The 15,573-nt window shown below is 42.0% G+C and overlaps 1 protein-coding gene across 1 annotated transcript in view; it reads left to right on the plus strand.

Annotated features, from left to right (window-relative positions):
- The first annotated feature begins 310 nt into the window (after window positions 1-310).
- Window positions 311-15,573, plus strand: part of BBOX1 (butyrobetaine (gamma), 2-oxoglutarate dioxygenase (gamma-butyrobetaine hydroxylase) 1) — a 33,652-nt gene continuing 18,389 nt past the window's right edge. Inside the window, exons 1-2 of the mRNA XM_010563721.1 lie at window positions 311-532; window positions 2,244-2,358. Of these exons, the coding sequence (XP_010562023.1) occupies window positions 311-532; window positions 2,244-2,358 (337 nt within the window). The remainder of the gene's footprint in view (window positions 533-2,243; window positions 2,359-15,573) is intronic.

The following is a 15,573-nucleotide window of genomic DNA, read 5'->3' on the forward strand; positions in this document are numbered from 1 at the left end:
ATGTTCCTAAAGGTCTAGGTAGCAGGCAGGGAGGGGAGAATCGCCTTAAAACGGACTTCTTGCTGCACTGACTCCTTCAGTAATAAACTGCTCTTCACGGTCTTTTAGGAACTCCAGGAAGGCGTTCTCCCTCCGAGGATCTCGGTAAAGAGCCCACATGTGGCGGGCGGTGGCTAACGTCCTGCCGAGGGCCAAAGTCCCCGGAGGGAGGGCTTGCTGCCTGCCAAAGGGCAGGAGCCCGCTCGCCGGGACCGCTCAGCATCGCTGGCGGGACGCTGCTCCGGGGGTCCGCGCCACCCGGCCGCTCAGCATGACCCCGGGGATACAGAAGGTGGAAGCTCTGGATGCAGGTCATTTCGTCCGCGTGGAGTGGGAGGACGGGAGCGAGAGCCGCTACCCCTGCGTCTGGCTGAGGGACAACTGCCAGTGTCCCCGCTGCTTCCTCCGCTCGGCCAGGGCGCGCAGGCTGGTCTTCGAGGAGCTGGACGTGAACATCGTGGTGAAGGAGGTCGCTCTGGCAGACAGAAAAAAGGTACTTGGAGCAGACCTGCATTTGCCCTCTCGTGAAACTTGTCTAACGATGCTTGTTAATCTGTAAATTAGAGGCAGTCCCAGGTTATACTTTAATGGCAGTTCGTTTACCCGCAGACCCTATCGTGTATTTGCAAAGCGTTTAGGAATAATCGCAATTTGGGGAACTCGGATCTTCCCGCCTTTATAGGAAACTTAACTTTAGAGGTGTTATGCAGAGGCCACAGAAACCCAGGCTGCGGTTTTTAGAATGTAATTGTGCTTTTTAAAATTCTGCTGTATGTTTCTTCATCACCAGGTGTTGAAAAGAAAATATAGGCATTCCCCACACATTTAATTCCACTTACACTTTTTTCCCCTCTATATTCTATAAGCAAATGGCTTGAAAATCAGAAAAACAAATGGCAAAGTGATGATGACCTTGGTCCATAGCAAAAATATCAGTTTATTAGCTAATTTCCAATGTGCAAAAGACTTCATCCTAGAGCAAGCACTCAAACCAAAGCCGAACCCAGTACTCAGAGTTGGCCTAGTGTCTGTATCTATTTCCATATCTACCTAGCTACATTAACATTTGTTCATGTAAAAGAGGAAGCTGTTGGGCAAGAGAGGACAGGAACTGCCCTCCCTATAATTTTAATCTTTCCTGCCATGTAAAAACCTAATATATCATTTAGATTTTATGGGTTTTATTAAAAGCAGTATGTGGTTCCTTTGATATGCAAACTCATTTCCTTCATTTTACGCTGAAAGGTGTTTTAAACATGTTAAAGATGCAGCAGTCAACTCTGTAGCAGCTGGGGCAGCCTCGCTGCAGGGTGAGTTTGCAGAGGCTGACCTGTGTGGGAGCATGGCTCGGCCGCACGGTAAGGGTCTGTACTGAGGGACTCTGGGCTCCCGAGTTGATTGTTTGTTACCAAAATTAATGCCGTGTAAACTCATGCTTTGAATAGGCAGATGTATTACGATAGCAGAGGAATTGTCTGCTTCCACTTCTACTCAGGAGCTGATTAAAGCACAGCACTGATCCTAAACTGATACTGGGATTTTACCGTCACGTGAATGAGCGGAATTATGTGAAATGGGAATCGATGCTTGCTCAGTAGCCTTGAGAATTCAGCTGATGGTATGTGCTGCACTGAGCTCTTCCAGTTCATGACAAACAAAGCCATATGCTTTCTTTCCGTGTTTTTTTTCAGGAATTAAAAAACCCAACACCTTTTAAAAGTTTATTTGAAAGAGGGAAGACTTTTCAAAGTGAGGAGAGGGATTTCTCTCCTAGCATTTCTTTTTTGCCTGCCTTTCTTGTCCTTTTTCTTTTTTAACAAGCTGGCAGTGTTTTGGAAGATATTTTTGCTCTCTTCTGAGCTATGGTGAAGCACTCTACCCACTGATATGTGCCAGCTTCTGTGGTTCTCCTCTTTCTGCTAAGTGCAGCTCCCACAATGAAAGCAGCCCACACAAAACAGCAAATTAGGTCATGGGTTCATGTGAAAATGACCATTGATAAAAGGTGTCAGAATTTGGATGATGTTCAGGTTGGGTTTTCATTACTTAAACAAGCCATTATGCTCCAGAGAAAGCTTAACTGTGATATTATTGACCTAAATATTACAATTTCTGCAATTTCAAAAGGGTTTTTTGGTTGTTCTAGGTGGTGGGGTTTGCTTATTTTTTTTTGTTCTAAAATTATCTTTGTTTTATGTCGGAAGATCTCTATTACATGGCCCGATGAACACGCAAGCGAATATGAAGCTGAGTGGCTGAAAAAACGGTGCTTCTCAGAGGAAGCCAGAGCAGAAATGCGAGAAGATTTATTTTTACCAGGTAGGAATTAAAACCACATCTGTCATGCTTGTTTCAAATGCAAGGGGTCTGACACTGACAGTCCCGGCTAGAAGTCCCTGTGTGAGGACCAGGTCTACCCAGCCGGAGCAATGGCAACCGCTCTTGGTGCTCAGTGCCAGGCTGTGCATGCACAACAGGAGCCCGTGTTTACCCTTTCCCTCTTCTAAGCTCTCGACCTCAGAGGAGTTCAACTGGTTGGGCTGTGTTTACTTTCCTAAAAGCTTTTTCTATCCAGAAAGGGTTAGTAGGTCTCAAAAATGAGCCTTGTGGACCAGCGGTAGTCTATGTGACAGTGCAAGGTGTGTGTGTGCGCTGTTTAAATGATTTAAATTTTTATTTTTAGGAAGATTATTTAGAATTGCAAGGGAGCTGTAACTGAAATTTTAAAAAATCCGTTTCCATGGCCTTCTGTTAAAAAGTAACTGTGTAGCATAGGGCTGTCTAGTGCTGAAGTTCAGGTTGTGTTTGCTCTGTGTCCCGTACTTATTGCAGTAGTTAACTGTCTTTTGGTCATGAAGCATTTTGTGCAACTGGCAGCGTAACATTTACCCACTACAAATCACTTACCCGTTTGAGTGAATAATTATAAACCCACGAGGTTTGTCATGATGCAGATCATCATTTCTATGGCAACCTTTCAGACTGTGAGCATGAAATGTGTGAAAACTTGCAAGATTTCTGCTCTTGCTCTTGACAGTGTTCCTGTGAGATCTGCTGTTGCAGAAAGTTGTGGATCTGTATTCAGACTTAAGATGGTATCCGTTCAAACAGGATATTACTTTAGAAAAAAGAAACTAGAGGCAGGCTGATGGTGTGAAACTCAGATCCAGGTATCAGTATCCTCAGAGTTCAGCAAAAGGTAAATACGCAATTAGTTTATGCTCCTATTTTGGAGTGTTTTTTATTTGTTTGGGTTTTTTTTTCCTGTGAAAGATGAGAAATGGGAAAATATGTGGCCCTCGTCATCTCCTGCATCTGAGCTTTGTTTGGCACTTTAGGGACAACCGAAGGGGCCAGTTATCTTTCCCAACTTCTGGAGGTCAAATATCCCTTAGCTCCTAGCACCCGTTCTCCTAAACAAAAGTCAGTTCTTAAGATTCAGCCTTTTATATCTGGCTTAAAACTTTAAGTGACGAGTAATATTTGTATTCATTTCAGTGGATCATGTAACAGACCCTTCATAGTTCAGATGGAACTTTTTTCCCCTAGTGATATAAAAGTTCATATGTACTTTAGCTTTGGCAAGAATAAACTACACTGTTTACTATTTTGGAGGGTTGGGCACGGTCCCAGAATGAACATGGTGAAGATGCAAAAACCTCATTCAGGGAGACTAGACTTGATTTCTCAGGTAGTAAGAATTTTTATTTGGAAAAATGAAGATGCTGTGGAAGCTAGCAAGATGGTTTGTAGCCTTTGAGGGGATCAATGTAAATCGAACATTGCTTTAATTAATGCCCAGGCAAATTAGGCTAGATCTCTGGTTATGTTTATTAGCAAAGGTGTCAATAACTGAGATTTCAGTATTTCAGATGTAATGCTACTTTTTTTCCCCCATTATGAAGTCTAACTGGCTGTGATTTGCCTTCGCACGCGCACGTTTACACAGTGCTTACTCTCAGCATCTAAATACAATGCCTGTTTTGGAGGCCAGTTCTCCCGTCTGCTACTGCTCTTCTCCAGTGGAGCCGTCCAGGCAAAATATACACCAAAGAGATGTTTTATTCTTTGAGCAATGCTTTTGAAAATTCTGTTTTCCGTGGTTGATCTGAAGAAATAGGTTTATAAAAGTTACACTAAATAAGGGCCTGCATTAACTTTGGCTCTGTTTAATAGTGTTATCCTGCTTTCCTTCGTATTCTCAGAGAAGACCTGGCTTGCTGTGATAGACAGCTTCTCCCAGATTTTCTCAGGTTTCAGTTGCCAAAAAGGCTGCAGTTATAATGCATGTGAGTTTGCTTGCTGGCTGTTTAAGACCTCTTTCTCATTGTGTATCGGGGTAGGTTTAGAATTCAATTCCTTCTGGTCAGTGGAGTTACACCCTGCAAATTACATGGCCTTAAGTAGCTAATCATATCCCAGCAGTATAGTGTTACAGACGATGATATGGAATGCCAGCCCTGCATGCTGGTTCAACAACTATAAGAGCAAGCTTACCAGACTGCTGTAGTTAGAGGTTAACCTTCACTGCTGACATTATCACAGCTGTGGCTTTTTTTTTTTTTTCTTTTTTGCAAGTGGTTATTTGCTTTTCATGTTGCTTTTATGATGTTTTTTCATCATAATTTCTGATTAAAAAACCTAGATGTCGGGCGTGTGTCAAACCCGAAAAGAAGAGTAGGTCAGGTTTTCACTGCACGATGGAAGGGACTATAAATAGCTCTATGGCAATATGTCGAGAGTTGCCTTTTAAAAACACTGCCAGATCCTATCTGTGTAGTATGCAAAGAAGTCCACTATTTGTGTATATCGAGGCTCGTTTCAGCCCAGCCTACAAGGTACTTCCAAAAGAGCAGCAAAAGAGCCATCTTCTACTTCTGCAGCTCTGACGTCTCGAAGATACTCTTTTTTTCCCCTCCTGTTTACTTGTGTTCTCCCCAACAAATGTCACAGGAGTCATTTACCGCCTGACGCAGTCTCTCTGTAACTCAGATTTTGTGTGTGGTAGAGGAAGCTTGTGGGAGACACTGAGTATGCCAGGTGCTTTCCAGTGTCCAGCCTCTCACTGCATTGCATTGCATTTGCTGAGACACATTTTCCAAGATGCTGGCATCCCAACAACAGGATGTGAGGGGGAAAAATTATTAAATAATTTCACAATGATATTTTCCTATTGGGTGGCAGAGAAGACAATTCAGCAGAGCACCTCCGGCTACTTAATATTTTTAACCCTAGGTTTGGTTAAGGTTTTAACCTAAGGTTAAACGTTTCAGATGATGATTGTCCTTTAAAATGTGACAATATGATATTGGATATATATCCAGCTCCACCGAAGTTTGAATCAGGACGTTAACAGCATCAATGGTGCTTTCAGTTTTTCTACTAGGTCCTGTGTCCTGGTTTCAGCTGGGATGTAGTTAACTGTCTTCCTAGTAGCTGGTACAGTGCTATGTTTTGAGTTCAGTATGAGAAGAATGTTGATAACACTGATGTTTTCAGTTGTTGCTCAGTAGTGTTTAGACTACAGTCAAGGATTTTTCAGCTTCTCATGCCCAGCCAGGGCACCTGACCCAAACTGGCCAACAGTGTATTCCATACCATGGGACGTCCCCTCTAGTTTAGGAACTGGGTGGGAAGTGGGGGCCAGGGATTCGCCGCTCGGGGACTGGCTGGGTGTCGGTCGGCGGGGGGTGAGCAGTTGCCCTGCGCATCATTTGTACATTCCAATCCTTTTATTACTACTGTTGTCATTTTATTAGTGTTATCATTATTAGTCTCTTCTTTTCTGTTCTATTAAACCGTTCTTATCTCAACCCAGGAGTTTTACTTCTTTTCCTGATTTTCTCCCCCATCCCACTGGATGGGGGGGAGTGAGTGAGCGGCTGCGTGGTGCTTAGTTGCTGGCTGGGGTTAAACCACGACATCCTGAGACATGATAATTTTAAGGGGAAGAAGTTAAAAGTTGTTTTTTACTAAAAGAGTTTGCTCATTTGAATTTATCCTGTAGCTATAATTAATAAGAGCTGCCCCCATGAGTTAGGCTGCCATATACATAATTCACAGTACAGCAAAAATACACTTGGCCTTCAACAAACATTGAAACACACATTGTGGACAAAATAATTTTAGATGAAGTTAATCTATGATGTCTAGACTTTTTCCCACATGACTTCAGTATAGAAAGTTCTGACCAGCACAGTCCCAACCTGCATAGTAAATGCTGAATAATTCCAAGTGTTTGTCGATGCGTGCACACCATCTGCAGGAACTGGGCAAAGGCCATCTTCTCATTTTGTGCAAACTCTAATGTAGGTGGCTTTTTATGACTAACCTGGTATGACCAAGAAATGGGATTTTTTTTTCCCTTCCCCCACCCCCCAAATTATTGTTCTGAAATTGAAAGAGGCAGTGACTCATTAATTCTTTCAAAAGTATTTCATTCTTCCTATTTTGAAAAGCACATAGATCTGGGGTTTTATTAGTCATAATGTAAATGATCAATAAAGACACAAAATAATTCTGCCAGACCTTTATTTTTATCCCTTACGAATTTTTCAACTATATTTGTAAACTTAAAGGTTTTTAATTTGGCAACTGCAACTGTGCTGTGCAAGTGAGACCTAAGGCTGCCCAGGCACTAATGGCTCATTCCTATCTTTCTTCCCCCTTCAGCTTTCAGAGCCTATGTTCTTAGATTTCTACTGTAGTACAATGGAAACTATATTAACTGTGGTTACGCAGTGGGAAAAAACGTGCTATGCTGACATGATAAAATAATGAAGAACATGAGTGGGATCAATTACCATCAGGAAATACTGGGAAAGACCACAGTCCCTGTTCAGTGCAGCTTCTTGACAGATTTTCAGGCTAAAGGGGTTTTGTGGATAAAAATGGGAATAAAGTTCCTGTTGTTCAGTATATTAGAGAATAACATGCCCTGTGGGGCACACAATTTTCTAAGACTTTCATACAGATTTTTTTAAAAATATTGTTAAGTGGAAGAACTTTAATATCTTCACATTACAGGATCTGTTTTTTGTTTTATGATATATGCTTTCCTGTCTCTTTTCCAAAGAATTATGGACCTGATAATTTGTCAAATTGTAGATATTGGACAGCATATAACATTTTCGCCTGAGGCTGAGGAGAAGGATATCTTTATAAGTACTGCTTATTTCAATGTAGACCTATTGCTTGCCTCTCTCCTACTACTGTTGTACTTACCTGGCTGTGATGGTCTCTGGGACCAGTCAGGAGAAGAAGTTCTTCACTGCTTTTCATACAAGTATGAGTTGTTTAAAAGTAGTTCATGCGTATGGCAGACATAAGTGTTAGAAATCAGACCTCAGATCTATTGCAGCTACTAGAAGGATTAAAACTGTCACCAATATATTTGAATTAAACTCTAAGTTCTCTCTGAAAACAAAGCCACAATTACTAATATGTAAAGCATAAAGATTAAAAAGGCTGTAGGAAATTCTGTGCTAAAATGATGAGGAAGTTGCCATATAAACTACTCTCTGCAGCTTACTATACACCTGGTGTAAGTAATCATCTGATAGTCAGCTGCAGAAAGGCAGTATGATTGCCAGCCAATTTCCTCTTTGCTAATAGTAAAAACATTTATTATGCATACAGCCTTGAGCTGGTATGTAAAAGCTGCAAGTTTCTCCCCATTTTGTATGGCTTTATTGCTGCAAATGAATCACTTTAGTTTAGTCATGGCTTTAAAATTTTTTTCTGGTTCTTTCTGTTCATGGAGATTATGCCTTTCTAATATTTTGAAAGATTTATGCAGTGCAGTTAAGACAGTGGTTTGGCTTGTGCACTAAGTATGCAAGTTTGTTCTTCGATTGTTTTTCATAATTTTCTTTGGCATATTTAGTATTAAACAAAGTGGTCACATTCATATTCTTAGCATAAAGCGTTTGACCCTGTTGCACATGATATTTTCATGAATGTGCTAAGGAAATGTGTCATCTTTAAAAAACAGTCAAAGAGTAGCTGTAATGGTTTCCCATCAAGACAGAATGCTATATCAAGATAGGCTTTGCGAAGGTCTGTGCTTTATGCAATACTGTTCCTTATTTTCATAAATGACTATGATGGAAAAGAATGGCCACATTAAATTTGCAGATGACACCATCCAGGGGTTGACTGGAAGTGTGTTGAAGGACCAGGGTTACGACTGTAAATGACCTTGAGAAGTAGGAGAAATGGTAAAACCATGAAAAATTCTGTACTGGGTCGGGTGACTAGTTCATCTAGCCTAATACTCAGTCTCCAACAGCAATGTAGTAAAAGCATGTGAGCCAAGCCACTCTCTGCAATCCATTTCCTTCATATTTCTTTAGCATCCTCAGTCATTGCATCAGGGTTTTCTGTAGGAGATTGCAGCTCAGTAGCCGCTCGAGTGCAAGGTAGGGAAGTAATCACCCGGGTTGGGTGGGCTTGGTACCGATCGCAGGCTGAATGTGAGCCTGTGCTGGCAGGCTGGTTTGGGATTGAGGCAGACGTTGCTTTCAGCTGAGTCCAAAGAGAAGTCTAACGTGTAGCAGAGATGAAGTAGTCCTTCTGCTCCATTTGATGGAGTAACGCTTCTGTAGCATGTATCATTTTGGGGCACCACATATCAAGAAAGACTACGAAGTGCCCATTGGAAAGCACTGTAGATGATTAGCGGTCTAGAAACATCGAATAAATCGAGTGCAGGGTGGGGGAGAGAGAGAAGGAACTGTATGTTTTCCGTGTTCATGGTAGATACATCACTATACAAATGCATGTGTACATATGCGAACAGGTTTTCTTAATGCTGTTCAGAATAGGTAAAAATCTGAGCTCAGACAAACTATTAAAAGTTTCAAATTAAAAGGAAGATTTTAAGACATGTAGTGAGGGCATGTTTTTAATAGCAATAACTTTACAAGCTGCACTGGATTTTTTTTCCTCCCAGATAGCAACTGCTGCTGCGTTCCATACATTTCCCAAGATTAGTAATACTTGGAGCTGTACACAATGCTTTTCCAGCTTTTGGCATATTTACCACAGTGTCATTGCAGAGTACATTGGCAAATGTCAAGGGGGAAAGGTTACTCCTGCAGCAGCTCAAAGACTAAGCTCTTGGCTGCATCAAGATGCCAGCGAAGGGCTGGGAACTTGGAGCCTTTCTTCTCTGAAACATGAGGTAGGATTTATAAGCATTTGTGTACCAGCCTGCACCTTTAAAAAGAGAAGCAAACCCAAACCACTAAGGATGCTGGCTGCACTTGTCACTGGAATTGAATTCATGTGAGAGAACTGGAACTTTGAGGACAGAGTTTATAGCCTTGCCAGGCAGGATTTAACTATATTTACCACCTTCTGTCTTTGGTTGTTTTTTGTTGTTTTGTTTTTTTTTTTAATAAAAAGTGGCTAAACATCAAAAAAAAAAAGCCTAAGAAGCTGCTTTACTTGAACCATTTCTCAGTTTTAGTAGCTGCCTGGAGAGTATCAGTGGACAGTTCAGTTTCCTTGAAATTTGCAATTTCCACATCATAGTGGTGCTGTAAGGGTTAAACATCTCTTCAGTCAGCAGGGAGTGTTGACTCCTAGATACACTGCAGTCTAGGAAAGGATAAATTCCCAGTACGTTAGCAGGATTCACATCATTGATAGTTTTTACATGGAGAAAAGCTTGCTCTTGCAGGTTACTTACAGAAACATTTTGAATTTAGGTTTTGTCTCCCTCGGCTCCATAGAATTGGAGACGCGAGGCCAGATGACGGCCTCCACTGCAGGGGGTCTGGCTGGGAAGAAGACCAAATGGGTCGTTGTTCCTTGAGTGTTCTCCACAGGTCAGCTGTAAGGGTCGGCAGGTTTGTTATACCGAAATCAAGGACGGTCCCAGACAGGTACGCTGAGTGTGCGCTGTTTTGCAGTGCTGTGGCAAAGCAGGTGTTTGCAACAAAAGCCAAAACCACCCCAAAACCCAACACCACGGCCCATGTCCATTGGCTGCAGAAGGGGCATCCCGTATTAGGTGGAACTTCTAGCAAGCACAGTAGGAATTGGGAATTTGAACAAGAGGGGACTTCACAGTCCATGTAGTTGGGGAAGCCTGGGGCACCTGGAGTTGCAGTTAAATTCCAGGTGCATATATTTATTTCCCAATGTGGGGAAAAAATCTGTTGGTATATTCCTTGAAATACTAAGATTCCTTTACTCCCTGTTTTATATAAAGAAGATTAGGAAAATATTTATTAGCAAGAAAGACTAGGAAGGAAAAGTTGAAACTTAAAACGTTCCTTTAGTTTTCATGTGGTTATTTGCCCGCACCAGCACTGAAGCTTAAATCTGTCTTTCAAAGGATACTCTTGGCAGTTCACACAGCATACCTAAAATTATTTTAATTTCATAACTTTTAATAGAGAAAAAGGAAAACATTCATATTTTATTTTTTCCCCATCTTTCAAATGTGTGAAAGGACGTATATTGAGTTAAACACACTGGAGCAGTGAGTAGCAGGCCATGGAGTGGTCTCAAAAAGGAATTTAATGAGGTGAGATTATATCTCTCCTCAAGGATTGCGCTTTTTTCGTTTTGTGAACATGTTGTGAAATTCAACAGCTTGTCAATCATACTACAGCTTCTTTGAAACACAGGGTAGAGTATGAAAGATGGTCTATGTGGATAGCTTATATTTGGATATGTGCGTTGTGTTTCTTGGACAGTCTCTAACTAGCCTTAGCCAAAGGGGAGAGGAATAGTAGTGGCTGGAAATTTGCAGACTTTGCAACTATTGAAAAATGTTGTAACTATGTAGTGTGTGGTTTGCTTTTTTTATCAGCATTTTGTACTTGCTACCTATATCTAGAGGGAAAAAAAACCAAACCCAAACCTGGCCCTTTACATCTCTTTGAAGTGCAGCATAGCCCTCAGTCATCAGGTGAAATCCCCCAGAGCTCCCATTCTGAAAGCTGCTTGGACTATGTAATAGTTTTTATCATCAGTCCTGTTCGTTGAAGGGATATTAGAATAAAAAGAGGTATAGGTGTTTTATAAATGATGCCATCTGCATTTTTCAAATTTTTATGGCCTCATTTCTAGTATGTATTATCTGTGATTGATGATTGGACAAGTTAACTGAGTATTAGCTACAATACCAAGTGAGCTAGATGTGATTATTCTGTGAAATAGCTAAAATCTTTTCGCGCTTTATTGTGCACTCTCTTAAGAATAAGCAGCTTCAGACTAAATACATAAAAACAAGGGAAACCAGTTATGTCTTTACTGTAAGAACAAGAGCTCTGATTCAAAATTTAAGAGAATGCTTGACTTAAAACACTAATGTTTCAAGTTTTGCAAAAAACTAGAAGCAATGCAAAATTTATGCACAAAAAAAAAAAAGTAATAAATAGCAGCTTTGTCCTGTTTACCCATTACTGTGCAGTGTCTTTGGTTTGAATGTGTGTGTGTGTTTGTTTATGCATGCAAACCAGTAAACTGGCAAACTTATGAGATATTATGCGTGGAAATTAGTGAGAAGAGAGCAAGGAGGCAGGCAGTGTTGTATTTGGGGACTATAAATCTGAAATAGGTCTTTTGTACAGGCCAGAAAGTAATTACCCCACATCTATTTCTGTGCGTTACAGTAACTTTGAAGGGCAGCTGTATCTGTTGAAAGGGTCTTTGTATCTGCCACCAGCCCTGCTTTGCAGGTCTAATGAGCAGATCACACCTCATTTCTTTATTCCGCAAGTTAACATGTACCATTATTAATACCCAACAAAAAGTCTGAAATATGTAAGACCCAAAGTTGCTGTCAAAGAGCCTGGGGAATCACAGTCACCGGCGTTATTTTGCTTCTGAAATGAGCCGAGCCACGGCAGTCGATCGTGGTACCGCAGCCAGCCCGGCTGAAATCAGTGGAGGGCACAGAGTGCCGTCAGGGGTTATAAAGGCTTGCATGCTCTCTGTTCAATGATAAAATGATTTTTTCCCGTGACTTAGAATTGAGTACACCGTGTGAAGGTTTCGGGCGGTAGCAGGCGGCGTGTGAGGTGGGAGCGGGGCAGAGGTCCGTCGAGCAGCTGGCGCTGGGGGTACGGCTCTGCAGAGCCCGGGATTTCGGCAGCCGGTGCCTCTGGACCTGGGCCATCCCTCCCGTCAGCACCATCTGCTCTGGACACCCCTCAGGAATAAACGACACTGTTCCCCGGGGGGAGTGTTTCCACCCCAGAGGTTAGAGGAGAGGGGTCACTGATCCTGGCTCCCTGCTGGCAGTTTCTGGCCATTTATACAGAAGGGGAAAAAAGGGGTCTGCGGTCCGATTATTTGGTTAGAAGAGCCGCAGTGTTTCCTGTAGCTCTCCCACTTGGCTTTCAGCTCCCAGCGCCAGGCTGCTATCACTAAACTATTAACTCCTGTTGCCGAGCGGGTACCCCAGCTCCCCTCACACGGCTCCAGCTTCCCCGGCAGCCCACGGCAGTTTTAACTCGGTCTCCAGACCCACCTTCTTTCTACCACCCAGTCCCCACTTCAGTTTCCCTGAGTTTTTCCCCAGGTGATGCATCTCTTTCTCCTCCCTGACAGCTGCTCCCACCCTCCAGGTCCCATCTGTCCTCCTCTGGGGCCCAGGATAGAGACTCCAAAAGAGAGCACGGCAATGGCTCAGCTCATCTTTCCTTCTCGTCTCTCTCCCCGGATCGCTGCAGCCGTGGGCGACCTCCCGCAGCAGTGGGGACACTTTCAGCTGTGAAGCTGTAGGACGGTCTGTGACCAAGTCTCCTCGTGGACTTGTACCTCAACAAGCTTGGGAGGGGTGGTGGTGGGATTCACCAAAACGTATTTCTGACATCGCCTCAGTCACCCAAATGAGAGGAATTAGAGCCTTTGCTGGAATTTTTTTCAAACATGAGCAAAAAAACGTACTCCCGTGCTCCATTTCATTCTAAGATATAGCCGATCCTTTTGACTGACTGTTCTCCTCATAAATTCAATGTAAGGGAACCTTCGGCGTAAAAAAAAAAAAAAAAAAGGTCAGCCCAAAACATTATATTTTGCTGAAGTTATGAGCATTAAAGACAGAGTTTTACCATAGAAAAACCTATTTCTTAGAGGAAATCTTAGTAACACCTGTTATTAACAACTCTTTCAATAATATAGCTACTGGTATGTGTGGTGTGTGTATGTGCTATCACAAATATACACGGATAAGCAGCAGTAGTGCAAATACAAGGGAGAAGACAATTACCGATGATGCTTTCTAGCCAGGCAGCTTAATAATAGTTATATCTTGACCTAAGATTCATTTACACTAGTAAACCCGTAGGCGTTTCAGTTTTAATGTACTAACAATGCTTGCAAATGCAATTTGTAACAATAAAAATCACTATCAAGTCTCTGTAGCAGCTTGCTTTCAGGTGCACAGGCAACCATTTCACTGGGCTTTAAACTCTGTACTCTTTTAAACTTCCTTTACTATTTTAAAATCCCCATGAATAAACAAATAAACAAAAGACCAGGATGGGTTCAGTGGTCCAGGGACACTGTGCAGTATTTTAGGACATTCTTCTCTGGAATTCTTTCAGCTGCAGAAGAAAATCACTGTTAGTTGTAAAGTACCAAATGTGACCCACAGCTGTGGAGTCCAGTGTCCTCTGCCACTAGCACAGACAATTTACATTAAAGTAAGTTAACTGCATTAACAACTGGCAGACTCCAGAAAGCGTCCTGGTGAGAAGCTGTGCTTTGGGCTCCGTGATTGATTTCCTGCCTTTTTCCTTTCTGTCTACTTTACCGATCCCTTGAGTTCTTGGCTGAATGCACTGGAGCCATTATAACTTAGGTGCTATCTCTTTCAGTGTTGTCTAGCAAAATTCGTCCTGGCATGATTAGTCTGGGGGGGAGGGGGGGAAAATTCTTGATTATTTTAACAAAGTTACCTTGGCCTATGAATATTGAGGCCAAAATAATCATGGGGTTTAGTTATTATATATTTTTGCCTGCACTAATGAATGGCTACAGCACTGCCTTTTATTAAAAGAAATGAATTTGATTTAGCAAATGTATGAAAATCTTAAAATATACCTGACTGAAGTAGTTTTATACAGATGGTTAACGAAGTTCTTCCTGCAGCATCTCGATTTGTCCTACCTTCTCCATGTGGACAAATGACTCTATCAGTAGGTTTTTTTCTAGATCTCTTGTATGCTACTGGTATGATATGAACATGATTTGAGTTTGTGCAAAATTATGTGTGGAATCATGGGAAGTATGAATATTGAGCTCAGTTATACGTCAGTTTGGGGAAGTCAGTGACAGGTCCCATCACTTGAGGAAGAACAATCATATTATATTATAGCTCTTTTCAAACTTCAGAATATTCTGAAACCGACAGGCAAGAGAAGTCCCAGGGAAATGGATGTTTGAGATTAGAATTACACAATTTTGGAAGCACACAGATGGTGCTATATTTGGCCTTGTTCCCTGTGAGTCTGCTAATTTTACATGGAAATTACTTTCCTCATCTGTGTTTTGCAATGGTCCTGCTATATCCCTCACCCAGGGTCTGGAGCATACCCAATGTGAAGGAAATATTTGGACAATTTCACTGCCAAACTGAAAAAAAAGAAGTCTGTGGAGCAAGGTGATATTTTCCAAAGCTGTGAGCATTGGCCAAACTTGACGAGTTTCACAGGAATGGCAAATGTACATTCCTAACGCGTGACCAACTTATTTGCCAAACTTGACACTTGAAAGAATGAAAGCAGTAGAACTTCTCTGCTAAGCCAATGTAGCAATTTCGACTTGGCCACACTACTCATTTTTCACTGGTCTAGGCTTTTGATCCGTTTTTGTTGTTGCTGAAGCTTTCTCAAAATTATTTTCGGCAGATACTGCCATGGAAAACCTCAGCCCAAATGATTAAGGTTTACCAACTTTACAAGCGAGTGAAACTCCTAGAGAGAGGTGTGAGGCAGCTCCAGTGGTAGAGAGCTCCTCCAGTTGGACTATCTGATGAAAAATATTTCATGGACATGGGCAACAGAAACCAGTGGCCTCAGGTTATTGAGCAAGCGGCTTCACAGAGCTCTGCCGGAAATTTTTAATTGTACAACGGTTTCCTCTGATGTACTCCGTAGGTTTGATGCACGATGTTGAGCTGTATGGGTAAGACGCAGGGTCTTGCTGTGGAAAGGCGGTGGAGGAAAAATCCATAGTCGTCCACTGAGGAAGTCCTGGATGTCTCCAGTTGCAGCCTGAGAGATAAGGAGTTGGTGCTCAGCCATGCGGAGAGCCATAACCTGCCGCCCTCTCTGTATACATCTTTCTTTGGCCATTAAAATGGCCTTGGTTTCAGATGAGGCAACCTTTTGGTAAGAATTAAAAATCAGTTTCAGCCGGGAAAAAGAAGTGTCACATAATTCACAGCTTTCATATTGAAAAGCTTTTTCAACCTGGCTCTTTTATTCTTCATATTAGTACATAGAGAATTTTTTATTGTTCTTGGCGCTGTTCTGCTTTCCGCCAAAATGGATGGGTTTTTTCCTGCAA

The sequence above is a fragment of the Haliaeetus leucocephalus genome, unplaced genomic scaffold (assembly GCF_000737465.1).
Source record: "Haliaeetus leucocephalus isolate CR32 unplaced genomic scaffold, Haliaeetus_leucocephalus-4.0 Scaffold173, whole genome shotgun sequence".
NCBI classification, from domain to species: domain Eukaryota; kingdom Metazoa; phylum Chordata; class Aves; order Accipitriformes; family Accipitridae; genus Haliaeetus; species Haliaeetus leucocephalus.